The 25381-nt window shown below is 42.2% G+C and overlaps 3 protein-coding genes and 1 non-coding gene across 12 annotated transcripts; 3 read left to right on the forward strand and 1 right to left on the reverse strand.

The window, feature by feature from the left end:
* The first annotated feature begins 2303 nt into the window (after positions 1–2303).
* Positions 2304–7369, forward strand: LOC105967144 (NADP-dependent malic enzyme). 2 transcript variants are annotated; one of them, XM_012991725.2, is made up of 20 exons: positions 2304–2484; positions 2695–2889; positions 3658–3778; positions 3859–3933; positions 4018–4169; positions 4258–4363; positions 4484–4549; positions 4636–4731; positions 4804–4875; positions 4976–5059; positions 5138–5236; positions 5335–5382; positions 5472–5525; positions 5650–5748; positions 5836–5925; positions 6016–6093; positions 6426–6500; positions 6591–6681; positions 6773–6901; positions 7031–7369. In XM_012991725.2, exons 2-20 carry the CDS (start codon positions 2759–2761, stop codon positions 7117–7119), a joined length of 1755 nt encoding a protein of 584 aa, XP_012847179.2. In that variant the 5' UTR covers positions 2304–2484; positions 2695–2758; the 3' UTR covers positions 7120–7369. The 2 variants fall into 2 exon arrangements, with proteins under 2 accessions (XP_012847179.2, XP_012847178.2); XM_012991724.2 differs by having other exon boundaries at positions 2306–2484; positions 2711–2889.
* Positions 7370–7798: 429 nt separating this feature from the next.
* Positions 7799–25359, reverse strand: LOC105967189 (ATP-dependent protease La (LON) domain protein). Of its 8 annotated transcripts, none has more exons than XR_016031205.1 (13): positions 24972–25282; positions 24290–24372; positions 24103–24180; positions 23472–23584; positions 23316–23381; positions 22764–22865; positions 22193–22676; positions 21724–21929; positions 21264–21427; positions 20948–21090; positions 9570–9632; positions 8977–9314; positions 7799–8890 (listed from the first exon to the last, which is right to left on the reverse strand). XR_016031205.1 is itself a non-coding variant. In XM_088818171.1 (11 exons), exons 1-10 carry the CDS (start codon positions 25088–25090, stop codon positions 20955–20957), a joined length of 1551 nt encoding a protein of 516 aa, XP_088674297.1. In that variant the 5' UTR covers positions 25091–25359; the 3' UTR covers positions 7799–9627; positions 20948–20954. The 8 variants fall into 8 exon arrangements, 3 of the variants coding, with proteins under 3 accessions (XP_088674297.1, XP_088674296.1, XP_012847231.2); XR_016031207.1 differs by having other exon boundaries at positions 7972–8890; positions 9570–9627; positions 24972–25226; XR_016031203.1 differs by having other exon boundaries at positions 7972–8890; positions 8977–9632; positions 24972–25303.
* Positions 8198–9234, forward strand: LOC105967024 (F-box protein At2g26160). The gene has a single exon (XR_016031208.1). It is a non-coding gene; the product is annotated as an F-box protein At2g26160 (transcript).
* LOC148770837 (uncharacterized) lies at positions 10801–16038 on the forward strand. Its single transcript, XM_088818066.1, has one exon. The coding sequence runs from the start codon at positions 10801–10803 to the stop codon at positions 16036–16038; it is 5238 nt and encodes a 1745-aa protein (XP_088674192.1).
* Positions 25360–25381: the final 22 nt, after the last annotated feature.

Here is a 25381-nt window from a genome sequence, read left to right on the forward strand (position 1 = left end):
TTAATAAAATTTTGATAATCCCAAGTCCCTAACTATATTAAATTATAGGGATTTAAATGCAAATAAATAAATGATATTATCCGGTTCATATGTTTAATTGTGCCAACTCAATGGGCCTACAATTTCTTTGTTTAATGGGTCACGAACCCAATATTTAAGATCACTATCACCGAGGCTCAATCACCTTCAAGTAAGGTTTGGGCCCGACAATCTCAACTAAGCTATAAATAAATGTTTGAACTCATTCCTTAAGGTACGTCCTATTAACTGAGCAATACTATAATATGTATTCTTTGGACTATTTCCACTATCCGCATGTATGACTTGAGCGTCGAAGGGGTTTCCGCCGGATCAACCCCCGGCCTAGTTCAAATCGCAGGTATCTCAAGGTCATCAAGCTCGTGAGCCAGTGATCCACTCTGCTCTTCCAGCTCATCCTACTTCAACTCCCTAAGGTGATCTATCTCTAGCATCATCACCGGTGCTTTCATAAAGTAAAAAAAAAAAAAAAAAAAAAAAAAAAAAAAAAAGATATATGGCACAATTTTGAGTTGAAAACATAATAGTTTTAATTGAATTTCACTATTCCATAGAAAATGAATATTAGTCCGACTTTATCAGCCTTAAAATTTCAAATCAAGTATTTTGGGCTTGACAAATTTGGTTCAAACTTTTGGGCAATCTGGGCTTGACTAATTTGGTTCAAACTCTTGGGCTTTATGTAATTGTATTGACCCGAAATGTGAAAGTGATCTACGTCGCGTTTGAATTTCTCGGAGACCTTTTGCATATTAATTCCAAATTTCCGTGTACGTAAAATATAGGGTGAATATTAATTTTGATAATTCGGTTATTTACTGAACCGTACGATAATCAGTAGAAAATTTGGCGTACCGAAATTTCGATACGATTTTATCGATGAACACCTCTAAATTTATCAACTGAAAGGGTTTTTTCGTAAGACAGTATATATATGTGGGGTGAATATAATTATGCAAACAAGAGGAATTTTTTCGTAATTTAACATTATATCAGGAGTGGTTGTAATTTGCCCTATAATATATTAATATTTCGTATTGACATTGCTAAAATCAAAATTGGACAAAATTAAATATAAATTTATATATAGGACCGTAATGGTAGGTAGACACGAAAATTATTGAAAGGCCCCTACCAAATTAATATGCACGCACATCTACCATGTCAATTTTCGAACCAACAATTGTACAACTGTATAAATAGGTTTTAACTTTAATTCAATGAAATAAAATAATTAATAAATAATTGACGTAACGTAACTTATTAATCAGTATTCAATTACAATAACTTTCTTGAAAGAGAGAGTGGTAGGTGGAATATGTGGTGTATGGACGCCGCATTCGCATGAAGAAAAATGTTGTTGGTCAAAATGGGAACTAAAAAAAGTAGGAGGAAATAATAAATAAATAAAATATTACCAAATTTAGATTTCAACCATATTATTATAATAGTATTTTGATTCTGTATTCATACTAAAATCCAACTTGACAAACATAACTTCAAATTTATATCGATTTTAAGTATTTTGGTCAAGATTTAAAAAAAAATATAATTAACGATTTTAGTCAAATTAATTGCAATAGGTATCTAACAAAAAATAAAAGTGAACACAATAGTAAAAAAACACGTCAACATTTGAAAATATGGTTACATTTCACTTTAGACCCTTGAAATGAAGTCTTTTAGCATTTTGGACCCTTGAAAAATAATAATAGCACTTTGTACCCTCAAACACAATAAATCATTCACAGCATTTCATATCCATTTTAACCGGGATGAAAACTAACAAATTAAATTATTATTTTATTCAACCTCCAACTTAATTTTGAGCACACAAAGTGCAAAAAAATAAAGTCAACACCAGATTATTAAAAAAAACAACAACAAATAAAACAAACTTTTATTACTAAAGTTATTCGATTGATGATTATTTATTGTAATTGGTGAAAATATTTGAAAGAAAATATATTATTTTCAAATAACAATAACAAAATAGCTGAACGATTTTTTTTATTTTATTTTTATAAAAAAATATAATTATTAATATACTGATGCGATACATTTTTATTTGAGCACTTAATAGTTTCAGATGAATACAATCAATTTGACATTTGGCAACCTAAAAAATACCACTAAAAGTATTAAATCACTTTTAAAAATTCATTTAGGGTGCATTATGCATGATTTATTGTATTTTGATCGTGTAAAAATGCAGTTAATTTATTTTGAGGGTACAAAATGATAAAACAGTATATTTCAATGGTGCAAAGTGAAATTAAGCCTTGAAAATATACATACATTAAACGACTTTCTCTCTCATATCTCTCTCTGTTTCTCTCTCTAGAAGAAGGGAGAAACTTACGTACTGCAATTCCCATATATACACCGCCATTTGTAAACGCGTAGCCTTTGATTATGTTACCTTTCAAACGGGTCAATTTCCTGGTACATTTTCACAATTTCCCCTAATTTTCATTTTCCTTTATTTATTTATTCAACAACATTTTTTCAACTTCACATCAAACATAATCTCATTCGTTCCCTTTTCGTCAAAGATTTTGACAATTAAAATTAAAAAAAATATATATATATATAGTATATATAAATACATATAATATATAGTTTGGGTGCTATTCTTTGTTTTTTGTGTTTCAGTTTGTTTCATTGGCAGAGACGAGGGTTTGGAGTGTTGGAACTGTACAAAAGAGGAGAGAGAAAGATGAGTGGAGGAGATATGGAGGCTAATTTGAAGGCGGTGATCAACGGCGGCGGCGGCGTTGAGGACGTGTACGGTGAGGATAGGGCTTCTGAAGATCAGCCTATCACTCCTTGGACTGTTTCTGTTGCTAGGTGATATTCATATTTGCATCCCAGTCCTTCAATTTAATTTAATTGTTTTTTTGATCCCTCAACTATGAATTTTCTTATACGTCCACCCTTATGGTGTCATATACAACAGAATCTTCTAGATCCCGTAGAATGTTCTCCAGTTTGTACTCGTTTTGTGCAAAAATGCAAGTTTCTGATGCATCACAATCTGATTTTTACAAGCCACGGAACACATCTTATGATCATCTTGTTTCAAAATATGGAGCTCGAATGGGATAAAACGGGTACAAACTGGAGAATATTCCATATAATCTAAAAGATTCCACTAAATTTGATATCACAAGAATGAACGAATAAAAAGATTCATAGTTGAAGGGTGGTCGTAATTACCCAAGTATGAGGGGTGTTTTGGTAATTTTCGAGCCTTCTTGATAAATCCCCCCTCCTCAGCACTAAAATATTTTTTTCAACCACCGGAAGAGAAGCCGAGTGTGATGGTTGATCTTACCTCAGTGGGGTGGCCGTGATTTAACCTTTTCTTTCTTGACGATGATTCGACATTCAAACAGCTATGTATGTATCTTGCTTGTGTAATCTATTAAATGATCCGATATTTTAGTAAAACCGACCGGTTCCATTTTGTTTTATGAAGAGGAGGAACATACAAAAATTATACTTACATTTCTCTGTTTCGTGATGCTCGAATTGATCTTCGAAATTACGCGCATTATAAATTTATTGCAAATAATTTTTTTTTGCTGATTATAAATTATATTTGTTTAAATTCAGTGGTTACACGTTACTGCGCGATCCACGACACAACAAGGGACTTGCATTCACCGATAAAGAAAGAGATGCTCATTACTTGACGGGGCTTCTTCCTCCAGCACTGTTTTCTCAAGATCTTCAAGTAATTAAATTCATTATAATTTGTACTTAATTTAAATTAATTTAAATTTAATTTGCATCTAATCTGATTTCGCAATGCAGGAAAAGCGTTTGATGAACATTTTACGCGAATATAAAGTACCACTGCAGAGATATATAGCCATGATGGATCTCCAGGTAAACTTTTCCTCTACGAAAAATACGCTAATTTAGACATTTTTATTTTCAATATTTTTAATTTTTTTTTTTTTTGTAATATAGGAGAGAAACGAGAAGCTATTTTACAAGCTTCTTATAGACAACGTCGAAGAACTTCTTCCTGTAGTTTATACTCCCACGGTAGGAGAAGCATGTCAGAAATACGGTAGTATTTTCAGGCGTCCTCAGGGATTATATATCAGCTTAAAAGAGAAGTACTACATTCGAATTTCCTTCATTTTCATTTATTATCTATTATTTTATTTTTTAATTTGGAATTAAAATTTTTAATTTTTTCTATAGGGGAAAGATTCTTGAAGTATTGAAGAACTGGCCGGAAAAGTCGATTCAAGTTATTGTGGTAACCGACGGTGAACGCATTTTGGGGCTCGGAGATCTTGGATGCCAGGTATATTTTAATTATATATATCTTTTTCATTGTGATTTTACGAGTTTTTTTTTTCTGATAATGTTATGATACAATAATAAGTTGGTCAAAAATTACTAAATTTAATTGCAACTGTTGCAGGGCATGGGAATTCCTGTAGGAAAACTATCTCTATATACAGCTCTCGGAGGAGTTCGTCCCTCGGCTGTAAGTATATATATAACTATAGCTGTTTTCGATTTTCTATAAATAGTACTCTTGAATTTTTTTATAAATATTTTTATTTTTTACAGTGCCTTCCTATAACGATTGATGTTGGCACAAATAATAAGAAGTTGCTCGAGGACGAATTCTACATTGGTCTGAAGCAAAACCGAGCAACTGGACAGGTCTCGTTTTTTTTCAAACGGATCAGATTATAAAAATATCGAGTCTTATTTAATCGTCGAATTTTCTTACAGGAATATTACGAGCTTCTAGAGGAGTTCATGTCTGCAGTTAAACAAAACTACGGGGAGAAGGTCCTAATACAGGTACGTTAATATACATTTCACATTTTTTTTTATTACTCATTATTCAAAGATTTAATATTATATTCCACCGAAAAAAACTTCTTTTCGTATTTTCTCGTAGTTCGAAGATTTTGCAAACCACAACGCCTTTGAGCTACTTGCCAAATACCGAACAACTCATCTTGTGTTCAACGACGATATCCAGGTACAACGACATTATTTAATACTATTATTAATTTCCGTATTATTATTATTATTTAAATTGTGCCTATATTAAAATCAGGGTACAGCGTCTGTCGTTCTTTCGGGGCTCGTTTCAGCTTTGAAACTAATTGGTGGAACTTTAGCCGATCACACATTCTTATTTTTAGGTGCTGGAGAGGTATATAAACTCGTTTTATTTCACAATCGATTTTCTCGAAGAATGATTTATACATGCGTAAGATATAACTGTTAATTCGTAAATTTGGTTTCCGATAGGCTGGAACCGGTATAGCTGAACTTATTGCTCTCGAGATATCCAAAAAGGTAATTTAGACTTATATATGATATAATTAATTAACCATCAATTTAAATAACTAGCTCGATAAAACTCCACCTTTTTTTTCTTTTTGTAGACAAATGCTCCATTGGAAGAGACGAGGAAGAAAATTTGGCTGGTTGACTCAAAGGTAAATAAAATACATCATTTTTTTCTTCGTATTATCGTGTAATTCCTTATTATCCAATTCAAAATGCTTATCCTTAATCTCGTTATTTATCACTAATTAATAGTTTTCCTTATATTGATAATAGGGGCTGATTGTGAGTTCTCGTAAAGAGTCGCTTCAGCATTTTAAGAAGCCGTGGGCCCACGACCACGAACCGATCAAGGAACTCTTGGCTGCAGTCAAGGTGGGAAATTCATTTTTTATTTTTTATTTTTACTTTTTCGTAAATATTTCATTTCTGACTATAAATTAACTGCTATTGATTTTTCAGGCAATTAAGCCGACAGTTCTAATAGGGACTTCGGGCGTTGGTCAAACGTTTACGAAGGAAGTTGTCGAGGCAATGGCTTCCATGAACGAGGTTCGGATTATCTTCCTTTTATCTATCAATTAAGTACTAAAATCATTCGATTTAAAAAAAAAAAAATCTAAATGTGAGTGGTGTTTGCAGAAACCTCTAATTCTTGCTCTATCGAACCCAACCTCTCAATCAGAGTGTACTGCCGAAGAAGCTTATACATGGAGTGAGGTGAATGACTTTTCTTTTTTCTCCGACTAGTTCGTAAAAGTTTATACTCTTAGGCCTCGTTTGGTTTGCCGTAATGGGATTGTCCAAAATAGGATTACTGCAATCTTATTATGGCTAACTGTAGTCGAATACACTATTCCCCGGTAAACCAAGATAATGGCTGATTTTTTTTATTTAAAAATAAAAAAATAAGGCCGCTTGTTAATCATGGTTTATCTTGCTAACCAAACGAGGCCTTACTATTTCATGCCTAAAAAACGGTATTTGAGCCTTGGTTTGCTTGTTTATTATTCTATTGGTGCCAATTTTTTTATACTAAGATTTTTTTATAGGGACGTGCTATATTTGCTAGCGGTAGCCCGTTCGATCCCGTGGAGTATAACGGGAAAGTATTTGTGCCGGGACAGGTGATTTGACTATAATACCCCCTAGAAGCCACATAACTGATTTCTTCGTCCTATGTCCTAATATTAATTAATATATCTATCTTCACGCAGGCAAACAACGCTTATATATTCCCTGGATTTGGTTTGGGTTTGATCATGTCCGGTACGATACGCGTACACGATGATATGCTTTTGGCAGCCTGTAAGTATATGCATTATACACATAAAACACTCTTAGTATTCAAAGCTCTGTCTTTTTATTCCATTGATTCTTTTATATCTTTCATCTGCAGCTGAAGCTTTGGCAGCTCAAGTAACGGAGGAAAACTACGCTAAAGGACTGATATACCCTCCATTTACGAATATTAGAAAGATTTCTGCCCATATTGCAGCTAAGGTAGCTGCAAAATCATACGAACTTGGTAAGACATAGGCCTCTCTCTCTCTCTCTCTCTCTCTCTCTCTCTCTCTCTCTCTCTCACACACACACACACACACACGCACGTACGCGCGTACGCACATGGATTTGACGTAATTATTGGAAATTATAGGACTGGCATCACGTCTGCCTCGTCCGGAGGATCTTGTCAAGTATGCAGAGAGTTGCATGTACACACCAATCTACGGAAAGTATCGCTGATCAACTGGGGGAATTATTCAATTAACTACTCATGAGCTAGTTTCGTTTTATTTTTCGGTTAATAAATGTTGTTCACATAAAGCTCATAGGCCAGTTCTATAGTCTTGGTTCAGAAGATTTAGATCGACTTTTGATGTAGTAAGACTTCCTATGGTGATTGAGGGTAGTTTTCGCGGTCCTTTTTTTGGTTGAATTTTACTATTTGTTCTACTTACATTTTGTTATTTTTATTTTATATATTTTTCGACAAGTTGGTGTTGAAAATTAATAGAAATTCGACATCTATGTGTCGAAAATTATCGACGGACTTCAAAAAGAAGAAAAAAAAAAAAACTTTAAAATCGACTTCTAATCTCTAAAAGACATGGACACACATACTTCAATAGTTTTTCGTGGAAATTACCATTTTGTTGTCTTGAAACTACATATTGCAGGTTGTGTGAGGTTTCAATTTGTTTGGGTTCTGATTTTTTGTGTGAATGAGGGGGTGTGAGATGTTTTGTGTGCGAGACTGCATTTTCATCTTTTATCTTCGGCCTTCTTCTTAGTTGAACGAAGCACGAAGATTTTGTTCAGAAAATCCAGCCTAGCAAAAGCCTTACGCGGCCGCCATTAGAGTAATTCTATTATTCACCGTCTTTTTCTTCTTTATCAGTAAATTCACCAGACATGAAATAAATTTTGTTTTAGTTTTTTTTTTGTTGGCTCGGTAGTGTTAAATCAGGCTTGCTTATGGCGATTTTTTTACAAGGATATTTTGTAGAACAGTGTCATTTGTATTGTTGTAAATTTGTTAGTCATCTTATTTACAATCTATTATTATCAGATTTACGTTTAAAACACTCTGAGACTAAAAAAAAATCAAAATCATTAATTTAAATCAATTTCTGAATCTAAAAGACATAGGACAAATTAATTAAACCCCAATCTTCATTGTATTTAAATCCAAGAAGTGTGTTTAAGTGTGTGTGTGTGTGTGTGTGTGTGTGCAAAAAGTGTGTTTATGTGTGTGTGCGTGTGTGTGTGATTTTGGATCGGAAATAATATTACGACTTATATTTGATTTACAGGTCCCACAATGGCAGATTGGTCCCAACTTCCATACGATCTTGTTCACGAGGTCGCCTCACATTTAGTGGCCGTTGAAGATTTCCTCGCGTTTTCTGCCGTTTGTTGCGATTGGCGATCGGTTTATTCGGCAAAGGAATGGCATCAACGCCCTCAGGTTCCGTTGTTGATGATCTTTGTCCCCGAAAAAAATGGTTTTAGAAATTTCATTAGCTTGTATAGAAACAAGGTGTGCAAGTTAGAGATACCCGAGTTTCGTGGTAGGAAGTCGTGGGGATCTTGCTCGGGATGGATTTTAACGCTAGGGTTAGATCTCACGATCCAGCTTCTGAACCCGTTGACTCGTGTTTGTCCGAGTCTTCCTCCGATATCCTCGTTACAGCACCGTCCTAATGACGTCAGAACCCCGTATTGTTATCGTGTCATAAAGAGAGTCTTCGTCTTTATGAAGCAGCAGCCGCCGCCTCGTAACGACGAGGGCGGCGGCTCTTTTGTTGTTATAATTTATGGCCCTTTGTACCGGTTGGCCGTTTATTGACCCGGGTATACTTCTTGGACGATTGTTAAAGAAACTGCAACCCTCAATCAGTTTTTATGTGTCGCGTTTCGCAAAGATCGAATATTTGCTCTTTGCAAAGCGGGATCTCTATCGGTGTTTGATATCGACAGCCTAGCAGCTTTGATTTCGACGACCCAACCCCACCTGAAAATGTCAAATTTGCACTTAGAAAGGGGAAATTCAATCATTTAATGTTGGTAGAATCTCGTGGAGATATTTTGACAGTTTACACGCAGCAAGATAGCAATCGTTGTGGATTTCCCGTTGGGTCAGTACACTTTTTCGTCTACGCTCTTGATTTTATTAATAAGCAGTGGGTTGAGATGAGGGACTTGGGGAACCGCTCGATTTTCGTCGACAAGAGTGGATGTGTGGTGGTTTGTGGGCCCGAGCGCTTCAACTGCAGAAGCAATAGCGTTTACTTTGTAGCGGACAACATGCAAAAGATGGCGGGTTGGGGAGGTTTGGATAGATTTGTGCGTGTATAACTTGGCCGATCGGGTTTCTGAAGCCCTTGGCTTTAGCTCTGAGATACCAAAAGACGTGTTGCTTCCGCTTTGGATAGTACCTACATTAGAATAGAGTCAAGTTTCTTGTTTGGAAAATCGAGCGAGCTTCTCTTATGCTACCGCTCGATCTTCCAACCTTGTTTCTACAACAATTATTAACCCAAAAAAACGTTTTGTTCTCTCTTACTCTGCAAACGAAGTTTCTAGAAGATTTAAAGCAGTACAATTACGATTAAAATCTTCGTAATTTTTAAGTAATCTTCTAATCGAGTCGAGATGTTCGACTAGAGGATTTGGTATCTGTTTGAGAGTACCTATTCTCCACAGGGGAAGAGCCAAAACTACTACCAAGCAAGCAATGCCAGCTAAAATCTGCACTGCAGCAACAGAAAAAAAAAAAAGAAGAGAGAATTAATAGAACTCGACGAAAAATTGATTTGCCATAAGCGAAAATAATTCGGAGAATGAAGTGAAAAAAACAAAATTACTAGAACTCGACAATCCAAATTCCAATCCTTTCCTCCAAACACATAAATTATGACTTTGACGACGATATCTTTGATGTAATTAGTATACACACAACACGTTAAGTAATTTTCATATACATACATACAATAATAACTACAAAATTATATATGATTACTCAACGATTCTCGATTTCACTCGAATTTACTGTCTTTTTTACATGCATGTTGTGTAGCCTTGATGCAAATACATCAACCTCCATCAAGTATTCCCCACACGCGCGGATGGATATGCGGAGAGTTGCATGTACACTCCAATCCACAGGAAGTATCGCATATCAACTGGGGGAATTATTCAATTAATTACTTGAGCTAGTTTCGTTTTATTTTTTGGTTATTAAATGTTTGTTCACATGTGATCCGGTTCAGAGTTAGTCTCTCCCGGCCCAGGATCAAGAGCCCAGTTATCGAAGCCCACCAAGGGGTTGGGCCCACTAGTATTAACGATCCAAGGGGTCGGCCGGCCCAGTAGCATAAAGCCCATCTACACAGGGCCTGATTTTCCTCCCGAGGAGTCTCGACAGTTCGGGAGGGTTATAAATGCTGGACGGCGCATTTAATGCTCTGACAGCAACATTTATGGCGGAATGACCAAGTGCGGCTCAACAGCTAGTACCGAATGGAGTCAGTAAACCTACTGGAGGAGTTATCATGACCCCGGCCGCCCGGGCTATTCGGAGAAGGACAGCTGTCACCCGTAATCAGCGCGGGATTCCCGGGACCTCGAGCTCTGAGTCGAGGTGTATATAAAGGGAGTTTCTCTTTTCTTTTAACACACGCAACACACACACACAAAATCCCAAGAAAACATAGCAGTAAAAACCAACACTGACTTGATCGTCGGAGTGCTAACTCCGGCATCAGTCCGGCTTTCTCTTTTTCAGATCACCGGAAGCCAAGTCACCAGCGTAGCTGTTTTCGACGGGATCAAATGGCGCCGTCTGTGGGAACGATTTTATAAGTAAGGCCAGGTTAGCTCTTCACCAGCTGGCACTACTGACGCACGTAAAGGATCCTATCAATGGCTACGCCCGTAGATGTAATCCGAAACCTATCAGAGCAATTGAACGAAGAGTCAACTCCACCCCCGCTGCAGGTCCTCGGGGCTGAACCTCCCTCAGATCCTCGAAGAGAGGAGCCAAGCCCGTCAGCTGGTGGAACCCCTACCAGATGTGAGAGTTCCACCATAACGCTCACCCTAGAAAACCTGCAGGCCCTGATCGCCGCTGCGGCCAGGGGTCGGTCGCCCCAAGCAAGGATAGAGGATCCCGCTGCCAAAAGAAAGGCATCGGGCGGGGGCGAGAAAGGACCATGTTTGGAGGAGACAGAGGCTTCCCCTCTCGAGGAAGAAGAAGGAATGGCGGGAACACCATTTATCGAGAAGCTACAGCATGGTGAACTTCCTGCCACGTTCAAACATGTCACTTACGAGTACACAGGAACTACGGACCCCTGGGAACATTTGTCGAGATTCATCACCTCTGCCTCCCTTCATCGACTGACGGATGGCGTGAAGTGCCGTGTGTTCGCAACCACGTTGGCAGGGCCAGCACAGAGATGGTTCAGTCAGCTCCCTCGGTGCTCGGTCCACAGCTTCACACAATTTAGCGAGGTGTTCCTAAACCACTTTGCCAGCTCGAAAAAACAAAAGAGGAGCACCCTTACCCTGTTCGCAGTACGGCAGAAGGAGAACGAGCCTCTGAGAAGCTATGTGCAGAGGTTTAATACGGCGACTTTAGAGGTCCCGGCCACCAGTGAGGAGGTGCTCATCAATGCATTGGCCCAGGGGTTACGCATGGGCGAATTCTTTGATTCTCTCTCAAAAAAGGCCCCTGTCTCTTTCAACGACTTGCTCAGGAGAGCAGAGAAGTACATAAATGCGGAGGAGGCTCGAAGAAGTAGAGCCATAGAGGGCATCTTACCAGCGGAAAAGCGGAAGGAAAGGACCCGCGAGGAGATAAGGAAGCCGGAACCGACTTACCGGCGAGAGCTTGGCCCGGACAGGAGGGGAGGACCTCGTTTCGAGAATTATGCGCCCCTCTCGTCGGCCCCTTCGGAGATATTAGTCGCCATCGCCAACCACCCCAAGCTGAAGTGGCCCCGAACTTATGCGGAGGTCCCGAGGAAACCCGCCAATGCCGGGCCCTATTGTAAGTTCCACAATGAGCACGGCCATTCGACCGACGAATGCCAGCACTTAAGGGATGAGATCGAAAGACTGATCAGAGCTAAAAATCTTTCGGAGTTCGTAGGCGGTAACCCTAACGGGATAAGGCAGGCCAAGAAGGGAGATAGCTCGAACCGACCCCCGACTCACGCCAGCGGAGCTACAGAGGCCCGCCCACCTAATAGTTACATTCACACGATCTTTGGAGGCCCTATCGGAGGAGACTCGAACAGGTCTCGTCGGGCGCACCTGCGAGAGTTGCAGGAGCTAAGGGGAGAGCTCGCCATGATGTATCGGGTATCTATAGCCCCGCCGATCACATTTGGGGTGCAAGACGAAACCGGCATACAACAGCCGCACAACGATGCGTTAGTCATCACGGCCCTGATAGCCAACTATGATGTGGCCAGAATATTGGTGGACACAGGCAGCTCGGCGGACATTATCTACTACGAATGTTTTAAACAGATGAGGTTGAATTTCGAAGTCAGGAGGGTAGACACGGCTCTCATCGGCTTCGCCGGGGAGGTAGTGCAACCCATGGGCGAGGTGACACTGCCTGTGTCCCTGGGAACGGAGCCCTTGCGAGCCACAAGGGCCGTCAGATTTCTGATCATAGATGCACCGTCGACGTACAACATGATAATGGGACGACCTTCGATGAACTCATTTGAAGCCGTCGTCTCCACCTTTCACATGAAAATGAAATTCCCAGTGCTAGATCGGGTGGGAGAGGTCCGCGGCGACCAGGAGACGTCCAGACGATGCTATAATCAGGCGCTACGGGGGCAGCGGCGCATTAATCCCATCGGATGGGGGGAACGCTCGGAAAAGCAAGAAAAAGATGGCATAGATAGAGCAAGGGAAAAGAGGGCCCGCACGGAGGTAGACGACGAGAGGGAGGGTCACATCCAGCCCATGGAAGAATTGCGAGTGGTCCATCTCAGCGAGAATGACCCTGGGAGGGTCACTAAAATAGGGACCAGGATGGATAGCAAAATGGCCGAGGCGCTGATAGCATGTCTAAAGGACCATCAGGACGTGTTTGCCTGGTCTCCCGCCGACCTGGTGGGGATAGATCCCTCGGTAGCTGTCCACAAGCTAAACCTAAGGCCTGGCGCCCGCCCTGTGAAGCAGAAGAGGAGGCACTTTGGGGCTGAGAAGGATAAGATCATTAGTGAGGAAGTAAAGAAGTTGTTAGAAGCGGGTCATATCAAGGAAATCCAGTTCCCGACCTGGTTGTCAAACGCAGTGCTAGTAAAGAAGGCGGAAGGAAAGTGGAGAATGTGTATAGACTTCCGCGACTTGAATCAAGCTTGTCCGAAGGATCACTACCCATTGCCAAGAATCGATCAACTCGTGGATTCAACGGCCGGATGCGAAATGCTCAGCATGATGGACGCCTCGCAGGGATACCACCAGATCCGCCTCGCCGAGGAGGATCAGCCAAGGGTCAGCTTTGTAACTTCCACGGGAACGTATTGCTACGTAGCAATGCCGTTCGGTTTAAAGAACGCAGGAGCAACGTACCAAAAAATGGTGGATAGTATGTTCCGGACCCAGTTAGGGCGGAATATGGAAGTGTACGTAGACGACATGTTGGTCAAAAGTAAGGAGGCCGGTGAACATATCGGCGACCTACAGGAGACGTTCGCGACGTTACGGAAATACGGGATGAAGCTCAACCCTGCCAAATGCGCGTTTGGTGTGGAGACCGGAAAGTTCCTAGGGTACGTGGTGACTAAGCAAGGAGTAGAGCCCAACCCGGAGAAGGTACGGGCGATAATAGAAATGTTACCCCCAAAAGGCGTAAAAGAAGTGCAAATATTGGCTGGTAGGATCGCGGCACTAAGTCGTTTCATCTCGCGAGCGGCGGATACCAGCTACCCGTTCTTCAGAATCCTGCGCAAGGGTCACCGCTTCCAATGGGACGAAGAGGCCGACCGTGCGTTCGAGCAGCTGAAGGAGTCTCTCACCCGTCTACCTCTATTAGTGAAGCCTGAGGTCGGGGAAAGACTGTATGTGTACTTGGCGGTGGGTCGCCAAGCCGTGAGCACGGTGCTGCTGAGCGAGAGGAAAGGGGCTCAGCACCCTGTTTATTACGTAAGCCGAATGCTCAGAGGAGCCGAAAAGAATTACCCCGAGATCGAGAAAGCAGGATTGGCCCTCGTAATCACAGCACGGAAACTGAGGCCCTACTTTTTGTCGCACGGGGTAACAGTGCGAACTAACCTCCCCCTGAAAGGAACGTTAGGAAAGATGGATGTATCCGGCCGAATGGTGAAGTGGGCAGTGGAGTTAGGCCAGTTCGACATCGAGTATGAGGCGCAGGTCGCTATCAAAGGGCAGGTGTTAGCAGACTTTTTGCAGGGGATAGCGCAAGAGGAAGAGAACGGGGAATGGAGAGTTTTCATCGACGGATCCGCCACCCAATCGGGGAGCGGAGCGGGGGTACTGCTGGTCAGCCCCACGGATGATAAATATGAATACGCGATCCGGTTAACTTTCCGAGCGTCAAACAACGAGGCTGAATACGAGGCCCTGCTGCACGCTTTGCAGTTGGCAGCCAACGCGGGGGCCAGGGTTTTGGAGATATTCTCTGATTCGCAGTTGGTCGTCCAGCAGTTCAACGGGATATTCGAAACGAAGGATGGGCGAATGGAGGAATATTGCAGCAAGGCGAGAAAGCTAGCTGAGGGCTTTCACAAGGTAGCGCTTAGGCAAATCCCGAGGGAGGAAAATGAAAAAGCGGACTTCCTAGCAAGGGTGGGAAGTATGTCCGCGGACTGCTCTTCAAGACAAATAACGATCCTTGAAGGGCAGCCAAGAGAGCAACTGGAGATCGCGACAACAAGCCTAGCACAAGACTGGCGCCAGAATATCATACGATGCCTGCGAGGAGAAAGGCTATCAGGCCGGAAGGAGCAGAACAAATTGGAAATGAAAGCGAGAAATTTTTGCCTGGATAAAGGGATACTATATAAGCGGGGATTCACTAGGCCCCACCTAAGATGCCTCAGCGAAGCGGAAGGAGCAAATGCGATCAGGGAGGTCCACGACGGTTGCTGCGCAGACCACGCCGGCGGGCGAGCGCTCACGATGCGTCTACTTAGAGCCGGTTATTCTTGGCCCACTATGAGAAAGGATGCAGCGCAATTTGTGAAGAGCTGCGACAGGTGCCAACGGTACGGCCCCCGCATACACCAGCCCGGGGAGGAGATGACAATCATGGACGCCCCTTGCCCGTTCGCCCAGTGGGGAATCGACATAGTAGGTCCTCTGCCTCTCGCGACAGGCCAAAGGAAGTTTCTGGTGGTCGCTGTAGACTATTTCTCTAAATGGGTCGAAGCAGAGGCAGTGGCGAGAATCACAGATACGGAAATAATGAAATTCATATGGCAGAACATATGCTGCAGATATGGGCTACCGAGGAACCTCGTCTCGGACAACGGCACACAGTTTAATTCAGCACGGATCACCAAGTGGTGTAAGGGTTTGGGCATAAAACAGAGGTATGCGGCAGTAGCGCACCCGCAAGCAAATGGTCAAGTTGAGGTAGTGAACCGAGTCATAATCGAAGGGATCAAAAGGCGGTTGGAACGAGCGAAGGGCAACTGGGTGGAGGAGTTGCACTCGGTCCTCTGGGCATACCGGACGTCCCCCAAGGAGGCAACGGGGGAAACCCCATTCTCCCTCGTGCATGGCTCAGAGGCAGTAATACCGCTAGAAGTCGGAATACCTTCGAGGCGAGTTAGTAACTTCAACGAAGTAAACAATGAAGAACAGCTGAGAACGGACTTGGACCTAGCAGAGGAGTTAAGAGAGCAAGCTGCGATCAGGATGGAGGCGAGTAAGGCGAGAATGAAAAACGTCTATGACAGAAAGGTAAGGAGAAGACATTTCCAGGTCGGTGACCTGGTGCTTAAGCAGGCGGACGCCCTGAAAGCAACCGGGAAGATGGAACCTAATTGGGAGGGACCATACGTTGTTAAGAAGATATTAAAAGGAGGTGCGTACGAGCTAGCTACAGCCGAGGGGGATAAGCTACCTCGACCATGGAACGTAGGGCATTTGAAGAAGTATTTTGCCTAAAGAAGCGCATGTCTTCCACTGGCCATTTCGATGTTTCTTTTTTTTTTTTATATATATATATATATATATATTTTTGATATGTTCCCCCTTAGATGAATGAGAACTACTCTTCCTTTTTTGAAGAACTTATGAAAGTAAGGAAACGCGAAAGAAAAAAGGGGGGGGGGATTTTCTGAAATCGAGCTCGAACTCACGATAGAATGCCCGAGAGCTCGAGCTCCGGGTCATAGAAAGACACGATCCCGAGGAACGCTAAGGAAAAACTGAAATTTTTCCAAGTATGTTCCTCGGAACGAAATCGAGCTCGAGCTCACGATAGAATGCCCGAGAGCTCGAGCTCCGGGTCATAGAAAGACACGATCCCGAGGAACGCTAAGGAAAAACTGAAATTTTTCCAAGTATGTTCCTCGGAACGAAATCGAGCTCGAGCTCACGATAGAATGCCCGAGAGCTCGAGCTCCGGGTCATAGAAAGACACGATCCCGAGGAACGCTAAGGAAAAACTGAAATTTTTCCAAGTATGTTCCTCGGAACGAAATCGAGCTCGAGCTCACGATAGAATGCCCGAGAGCTCGAGCTCCGGGTCATAGAAAGACACGGTCCCGAGGAACGCTAAGGAAAAACTGAAATTTTTCCAAGTATGTTCCTCGGAACGAAATCGAGCTCGAGCTCACGATAGAATGCCCGAGAGCTCGAGCTCCGGGTCATAGAAAGACACGATCCAAAAAAAAATTAAAAAAAAAAAAAAAAAAAAAAAGAGAATACAAGAGAGAAAGAATTAACAGGTTACTAAGTAAACAAATAAAAAACGCGAAGGCGTACATAGCAAAGCAATACGGGATAATCAACATAGTCCAAACATACGATAAAACAAAGAAATAACAAAGGAAAGTTTTTTTTTAAGAAGACGAAGAACGATGAACAGCTGCGGCGGCGACGGATGGAGTGGATAAAGGAGCAGAGGAAGCGGAGGCAGGATTGGTTGCAGGGGCAGGCGGCGGAGGAAGAGCCGGGAGAGGACCAGCGGTGGCCGACGACGCCGCACCCGCCGGATCAGTGGGTAATGGCTCCGGAAGCTGGGGAGCAGAGGGCGAGGCAATTGATGAGATCAGATCGTCGGTAATAGACTGCCACCAGGCATAGTCGATTGGCTCGCGAGGGTCGCCCTTCCATAGAGGAAGCGTCCTGCTAATCTTACTGAGAACAGCTGTAGGCTCGTAGCGAACGACCGCCTGCTGCTCGGAGGCCAAGGTCTCACAGGCGGAAATGGTCTGTTTCACGTAATACATGCCGATGGGACATGCATCCTTCAGGAAAAGCTTCGTGTGCGGATACTTCTGAAATAGCTTCACCCGGTACTGGTCAAGAACCGACAAGCCCTCTGCAGTCGCCAAAAGCTCTCCTAGGGATTTCCCTCGTTCGGCAGCCAGGCGGCGGGAAAGTTCTTCTTCGAATGCCTGTTCCTTCGCCTCCAGCTGTCGGACGACTGAGTCCCTCTCCTCATGCGCCCGCGCAATCTGTCCCTCCAGGGCACTCTTCGTCTCGCATAGCTTTGATTGGGTGTCTTGAAGTTTTTCTTCGGCAAGCTCGCACTGCTTGGATAAGGACCCGTTTTCGGCCATCAAGGCATAGATCCGGGAAGATGCTCGCTCGAGGGCAGTGCGAGCATTGGCAGCCTGCGAGGATAGCTCGCGAACCGCTTGATCGTGAACCGAAGGGTCATCTTCACCAAAGCCCGAAGCCACGATAGAGCCCGCCTAAAAAAAAAAAAAAAAAAAAAAAAAGCAATAAATAAATAAGTTCTTAATACCATCGATGAGATAAGTAATAGGTAAGAGGAAGGTAACTACACACCTGAGCTAGGCAAAGAGCCAACTTTGCGCGGCGGGTTGAGTGGGGCAGATTGCTCAAAAAGGATGAATCCCCGGCGGCCTGGACCTTGGCTAGCTGGCGAAGAGCAAAGTCCACGGACGCTTCAGAGTCGTCGGCAGAGAAGAGGGAGGGCAAGTCGAGGCGGGCTCTCTTGGGCGGCGGGGTGGAGTCACTCGGCTGGGGACGTTTCGAGCTGGCTCCCGCCGACTCTCCTTGAGCCTCTTCAAATCCGGGGTCGCCGCCCAGAGAGGCCACCGGGTCGCGTGCCTCGACCTCACTGTCCAAAAGTTCGATCACAACGTCGGGAGCAGTCAGCCGCAAGTTAGAAGAGGGCGGTGCGGCGCGAGAAGGGGAGTTGGAACTATGCGACGGAAACTCAGCTCCCCGGGAAGATGCCTCGGGAGCAACAGAAATACCGGCCTCCTGAGGCTGTACCAACGAGCCGCTGGCATTCTTCTTCTCAGCCTCCGCCATCTCCATCAGCATGTCAAGCATCATCTCGGCTGGCAAAATAGAAACATTAATAACAGTTTCAAACAAAAATACAAAAGGAAACGGGGAAAAACATTGCACAAGTAAAATGAATAGGGGGCGAGGAGGCAAAATTGGTATATACCCCAGGGCCGGCGGTCGAAAGAAGGGGTGCGCCACAGACCGGCACGGGAAAAAAGGGGAGTGGTACTAACGATTTTCTCCACATTCCAAGCTCGAGGACGAACACGAGCAAGGAGACGGGCTGTCTCCTCGTCGAAATTCACATCCAAGGCAGCACGCTTGGGGGACTTAGCGGGAGGAGAAGGGTTGAAGGGCCACGGAGAGGGAGGACGGGCAAAAAAGAATCGTCGTTGCCACGAATCGATCTTTGTGACCAGACCGGCGAAAAGACGGCCGACTCGGGTTGAGAGATGGAAATAGCCTGAGGGCGACCGATTGTGGGTAAATAAGGAAAAGAAAAGCTCGGGACGAGGGTTGACACCTGTGCCCACACAGACAATGTAAAAGCAGGACATGAATTTTATGGCGTTGGGGTGAAACAAGTGAAGGGGAACTTTATAGATGCGACTGACTTCGACAAAAAAGGGGTGTAGAGGGAACGAAAGACCGGCTTTGAATTGGTCGAGGTACCAAGTGAGATACCCCGGAGGAGGGTTAGAGGGGAGTTGGTCACGGGAGGGCACCACAAGGTGAAACGAGGGATCCATCCCCTGGGTAACATAAAGAGCCTCGAGGTCGAATTTATCGACCAAGGAGTGGGTAGGTTTCTCCGCTACTTTCTTCCCCGCCCTAGAGGAAGAAGGAACTACAGTTTTACGGGGACCCGGTCGCCGACGACCGCGCCGAGGGACCGGGGAGGGGACGGCGGAACCCGTCCTCTCCGAAGAAGAAGAAGAAGTGGAGGTGTTTTGAGAAACCATGATTGAACCAGTCAAAGGAGGGGCGAACGCAGTATAAACAAAGGAAAAAGGAATAAGGGTGTACCTGGCAGAGTCACTCGATTAGCAGAAAGGAAGGTATTAAGAGGGAGAGTAGAAGAGAGGTGTGGATATCAGAATGGATGAACAAAGGACGGTTTTCGAAAATAAAGTAGGGAGGGTATAAAGTCGAAGAGCCGCCGGCAGTAATGGCGCACGGAAAACGAAGAGTCCCGCATAGGCTGTAGGGACCTAGGATTGTGTGTGGAGGGTGCAGAAGACTAGGCGGCCAACTCGAAAGACGCGGCTGATTGAACGTCGCCCGAATTAATGAAAGTAAAACCGAGTGAACTCCGGGCCCTAAATCCGGAAATAGAACCCGGAGTGGGGGACTAGTTGATCCGGTTCAGAGTTAGTCTCTCCCGGCCCAGGATCAAGAGCCCAGTTATCGAAGCCCACCAAGGGGTTGGGCCCACTAGTATTAACGATCCAAGGGGTCGGCCGGCCCAGTAGCATAAAGCCCATCTACACAGGGCCTGATTTTCCTCCCGAGGAGTCTCGACAGTTCGGGAGGGTTATAAATGCTGGACGGCGCATTTAATGCTCTGACAGCAACATTTATGGCGGAATGACCAAGTGCGGCTCAACAGCTAGTACCGAATGGAGTCAGTAAACCTACTGGAGGAGTTATCATGACCCCGGCCGCCCGGGCTATTCGGAGAAGGACAGCTGTCACCCGTAATCAGCGCGGGATTCCCGGGACCTCGAGCTCTGAGTCGAGGTGTATATAAAGGGAGTTTCTCTTTTCTTTTAACACACGCAACACACACACACAAAATCCCAAGAAAACATAGCAGTAAAAACCAACACTGACTTGATCGTCGGAGTGCTAACTCCGGCATCAGTCCGGCTTTCTCTTTTTCAGATCACCGGAAGCCAAGTCACCAGCGTAGCTGTTTTCGACGGGATCAACATGAAACCCATAGGCCAGTTTTTATAGTTTTGGTTCAGAAGACTTAGACTGAGTTTCAATGTAGTAGGACTTCCTATAGTGACCGACGGTAGTTTTCGCAGTCATTTTTTGTTGAATTTTACTCAGCATGTTTTTCTCTTAATTTTTTTTATAAATGCTATATTTAGCAGTTTCAATGAATTGAGAGTCCGTTTGGCTAACCTTATTTTAAATAGTGGATAAGTACTTCATAACTAATAAGCTCTTGTTTAAAAAAATTAACAAACACTTCGAAAGAGTTTATAAACTCTTAAACGTCTTGTAAGCTCTTTTAAGAGCCTATAAGCTTAGCCAAACACCCTCTAAGAAAACTAAATGACAGTATTAATGTAAAACAATTGAAGACAAATGACAGCTCAACCAAATACTAAATTCTGAATAAACTAATACCATAAAATTGCAGCCATTTTAAAATAATAATAAATAAATAATAAATAAGCCACAACAACCTTCAATTTTTACCATACTCTTTCATTCAGGATTTATTACATGTATATATATAAAAAAAAAAAAAAAAAAAAAAAAACTGAAAAAAAATAAATAATAATAATAAATAAATCCTTAGAGCCAAAGTGCAAAGCGGTAGAATTCATGAACTACACCAGGAAAATACCTGTGGTTCAGAGAGTCTCGTCGACAACTTGGGAACTCCTAATGCCCCAAAAGGCCTGTGGCCTCATTTTCTTATGTGTGGCAGAAAAGTACCAGCCCATTTGCATCCCACACGCTATACATTCAGCAATTGACCATGCATATCTGCACACATACACGTTATTTTTAACACCATGCAGAGTTAATAATTAGTCTAATCATAGTCGAGTTACTTGAAACAATTGCACTGCACATGAAATTGATAACAGAATAAACTAGCACGCACGCGCACACTAAATTAGGTGACGATTAAAGCATCAAAAGTAATGGAATTTTACCCGGGAAACCAGCTGAACTCCTTAACCGGACGCCCTGCAACTGCGATTCCATTTGTTTTAATGAGAGTCATTACCTCGTGCACAAAACCGTGTGGATTAGCATAAGCACCAAGCGGACCATCACTGGACATCACTAACATGTCGCTTCTCTTTGCCACCAGAGTCTATTACGAATAGCAAATAAACAATCTGTCATCATCGTATAAACTAACAAGTAGAAAAATGATATTTAATACATACTCCCACACGAACCATCAATGTTTGCCTTTCTTTTAACTGAATTGGCACAGTCAAGAAAGTTGAAACCATGAGGTTTTATGCCTATGATGTTTACACTTGAAAAAATAATTGCACACAATCTCGGAGTTCCATTGTGTTCAATACAAAACACACAATGGAAATAAAAGAATTTATGAATAAAAACATGAACACTTTGCTTGGCCATGGCATGCTGTATTACCTGACAAGTTTTACAACGCATTTTGTCAAAACTTTCAAGCAACTCAATTTCTCTGCGCAGTCTATAAGATGTTCCATCAATTTCCAATAGTTCTTGCCTCGCCGATTCCGATATCGGCATTTTACTTGCTATATGAAATGAAAGAAGATCCGGTTTCATCACAAGGCTATCCATGCTTGGTGCTTTAACCACCTGTTTCCACCTATCTGCAATATTACAATTAAAAAAAAAAAAACTGTCAAACTAAATTTGGTGTTTTCATCTATCCAATTCGAACTTCTACAGACACTTACCTACTAACTACCTGATTTAAATAAAAGTAAACTAAGATGCACAATAGAAAACTATGTGATTTAAAGATTTTGAAATCAGAATAAAGATTACTTCTATTCATCACTGCTGTTTCCTACACATGATAATTACATGCATAAGCAGAACTGCAAAATAGATTAAAAGGAAGTCATTTTACCTGCTAACTTCCTAGCAAGTGAATATGAATCGTACATGCGGTAGACCCAATTGGGCCAGAAGGCTCTAGGTACATCACGAAGCTGACTCATGGAGTGCCTTCTTCCCCATCCTACCTTGTTAGAGAAGGGCCTCTTTCCAATTATAGGACTGTCATCGCCATTCTTTCTAATGAATTCTGAACTTGTTGACCTTTCAGATTGATAGTCAAAGTTCCGCTCAAATTTCTCATCATCGCTACTTATCGACTCGTCGTATACATCTGACGTGCGGGATGAGGCAAGAGCGTACTGGTGTAGCCTTCTTTCTGTTAACGAAAGTTTACTCTCAAAACTTCCGTCAGACATCACATCCGAATCATTTACAGGGGTCATTTGCACGATTCTACTAGCTTGAGAGTTTCTTAGTGGAACCACTTTACCACAAACATCTCGAGGTGTTCTTAGAGGGATATCTTCTTGAATGATGTGAACTTCTCCACATAGCTATTTGGAAGAAGCAACCGTAATAGAAACTTATTAGCAAGAAAACAAACATGTAACACTTCATACGGTTTTTTTTTTATTACTTACTGATCCTTCTACATCAATCCAACGGCGCCTCAGGCGAAATCGCTGCTGTCCACGAGCGAGAATATTTACTGAACCATCGTCCTGCCTCTTATATTGCCGAATCTGCCATAAAGATAGTAAGAAAAATATTCACCTATCACAATCGACGAATAAAAATAGCTCTCAAGGTCTCGTACTCTGTGTATGTCATCAATTCAACATACTAAATAGGGAGTTTTAGATCAGTTATGAAATAGAAAAAGCCCACAGTTGAGAGAGATCTTGAAAAAAAATAGGCGTCGTTGATATCTTTAGTTCAATACCAGGAGAGGGAAAAATGTAATCAAAACGACACGTTATACTAGATTCCAAGTATTCGGAAAAATAAACTGAAGCCATATGTGGACATACAACAGAATATTACTTCTTAAGGTAATAGAACTGCAAAATATCTTAAGGTCACAAAATAGAACACCACTGCCTGTAAAGTTCTATGAATGTGAATGGTGTTAATGACATTATGCCATCGCCAAAAACACAGTTTACGAAATAAGAAGCTAAAAGAAGGGTTACCTCAGCAGTAGTGCCGGTTGTTGAAAACTTTATTCTGCCATTGTTAGGATCCCTGTAAACACGAACCTGAAAAGAGTGGCCAACACAAGAACAATACCAATGAAGTATAATCAAAGAAAATAGAATTTATGTGTAGCAAGCATAGACTGCACATACCACACCAATTGTATAAGGAGCATCGACTTGTCTCATTGCTCTCTCAACACCAGCAATAAAATTCGGAAAAATCACTCTAAGAGGAAGTGTTGCCTCAGGGAATAGAACAACTCCTGTAAAGAGGTGAAAACAATATAAACCAAAACCCGAAAGTACACTGTGTATTCATTGTTCTATTACCATGGTATGCTCACAGGCTTGTTAGAATGGAACGGAATTGACCTAGGATAACAATACAAATCAACTTTTCATTTTCCGGTACACAATTGTACACTTATTTAACAAAATAATAATTAGTTTGCACACAATTTTAAACGCAGTAGGCCTCACTTTACTCTCTTGAGGTTCAGAACTATAAGCAGTTATCCTCTCAATTTCCATCAAGCTAGTTCACAGAGGATATATATGTGTGTGTGTATGAGAGAGAGTATTAATTGAGGAAGTGTACATTGATATTCCGTGAAGGAGAACACTGTCAGATACCATGTCACTTTCGAAGAAAGTAAAGAGAAATTATGAAGCCCTAAAAGTTTCTTGGATGCTTTGAACACTGAAAGATATTAGTAAGCTAATCAACAAAATTACAACACTGGTAATGAAACTGTTCATCTAGGCATTGAAGGCAAAGTACCTTCTAGATAAAACAGAGGAAGGGTCAATACAGCACCACCATCCAAAGACGCCAGCCTATTGTGAGTGTCTTCAACATCTGATACCCATGGATGATTGTTAAATGTTTCAGCATCTCATTATTTATTTTCGAACAAAAATATTTCAAAATACAAAACGGAACAGAAATTATGCACAAAGTTGCCTACCACCAAGATACGAATGCAAGGCAACTAAGGAGGTGTCGTATGCATAGTCCCCAGATGCTGAAGTTCCTGCAGAACCGCGGTAACTAATGGAATCCAACAAAACAATCAGGATTTAGTCAACTCAAAATGTATAGATATAGATACATATATAAAACAAAACTCATCAAGAGAAAATTACATTTTTCTGCATGCCAACATGAATGTTAATCGACAAATCGAACACCGATAATTTTTTCATGACAATCTACTTCAACTAGGTCTACACATGAATTCAATGAAAACCTCAAATTAGTTGCTAACTACAGATGAAAACGACAGTAACAACTACATTAACCATGATCCTTCGGTTTTTCAATTTGCCTCTTTCCGACTTCGAGTTTATGCATGCCCATGCAACACTGATTGCCCACTAGGTACATTCATTTTGCCAAAAATAAATAATTAATTAATGATGTGTGTTTGTGTAAAAAAAAAATGATTTCTTCAAATTCAACAGGCTCAGCTAATGTACTACAATTACGGCTGTCAGAAACCCTAATTTCGACTAGCAATTAGCAAAACAACAATTTAATTCAATTACAACATCCATACCTGAATCCTTCGAAACTGACCACCGAAAAAAAGGGAGAAATGAAATTGAGAAAGAAAAAATAGAAATACTGAAAACCAGTGCCGCACTTACTCATCATCATCCGACAAATCATCGTCGTCTACTTCCTCGACTTCTAATTCCTCAGCTTCCAGCTCCATAATCTGCTCGATCTGTAACCTTTCGTGTTCTGTAATCGGTTCGTCTTCCATTTTGATTACCGTTGCCCTAATTTCGATTTCTCGGGTGAATTTTTGGGTTTTATTGCGCGGAAGAATTAGCAGCGAAAGTGCGGGAAATTGCAGTGTGCTGCCGCTCTGCACTACAACAATGGCGCTCCTCGCACCGAAGAATAAAACGTTTTCTCTGCCAGCAGAGAAGTAAACGTGTCATATTTAATAGACACGTCATATGAACATTTCGTCATATGCACATTTTCGTCAATATTTAATTATTTATTACCATTTTTATTTTCTTTTAGAATTTTTAAGCACGTTTCCGGC

Source organism: Erythranthe guttata, chromosome 5 (assembly GCF_056151865.1).
Source record: "Erythranthe guttata isolate IM_541 chromosome 5, IM_541, whole genome shotgun sequence".
NCBI classification, from domain to species: Eukaryota; Viridiplantae; Streptophyta; class Magnoliopsida; order Lamiales; family Phrymaceae; genus Erythranthe; species Erythranthe guttata.

Bases quoted from the DNA above. Each gene is read 5' to 3' on its own strand.
- LOC105967144 (XM_012991724.2), top strand. From the start codon at position 2,455: ATGTTACCTTTCAAACGGGTCAATTTCCTG. The intron at 5,526-5,649 runs GTAAATAAAATA...TATTGATAATAG, and splicing joins TTTGGCTGGTTGACTCAAAG to GGGCTGATTGTGAGTTCTCG. The intron at 6,501-6,590 runs GTGATTTGACTA...ATCTTCACGCAG, and splicing joins AAGTATTTGTGCCGGGACAG to GCAAACAACGCTTATATATT.
- LOC105967189 (XM_088818171.1), bottom strand. From the start codon at position 25,090: ATGGAAGACGAACCGATTACAGAACACGAAAGGTTACAGATCGAGCAG. The intron at 24,181-24,289 runs GTAGGCAACTTT...CATGGGTATCAG, and splicing joins CTTGCATTCGTATCTTGGTG to ATGTTGAAGACACTCACAAT. The intron at 23,585-24,102 runs GTACTTTGCCTT...ACCTCTTTACAG, and splicing joins TCCTCTGTTTTATCTAGAAG to GAGTTGTTCTATTCCCTGAG.
- LOC148770837 (XM_088818066.1), top strand. From the start codon at position 10,801: ATGGCTACGCCCGTAGATGTAATCCGAAACCTATCAGAGCAATTGAAC.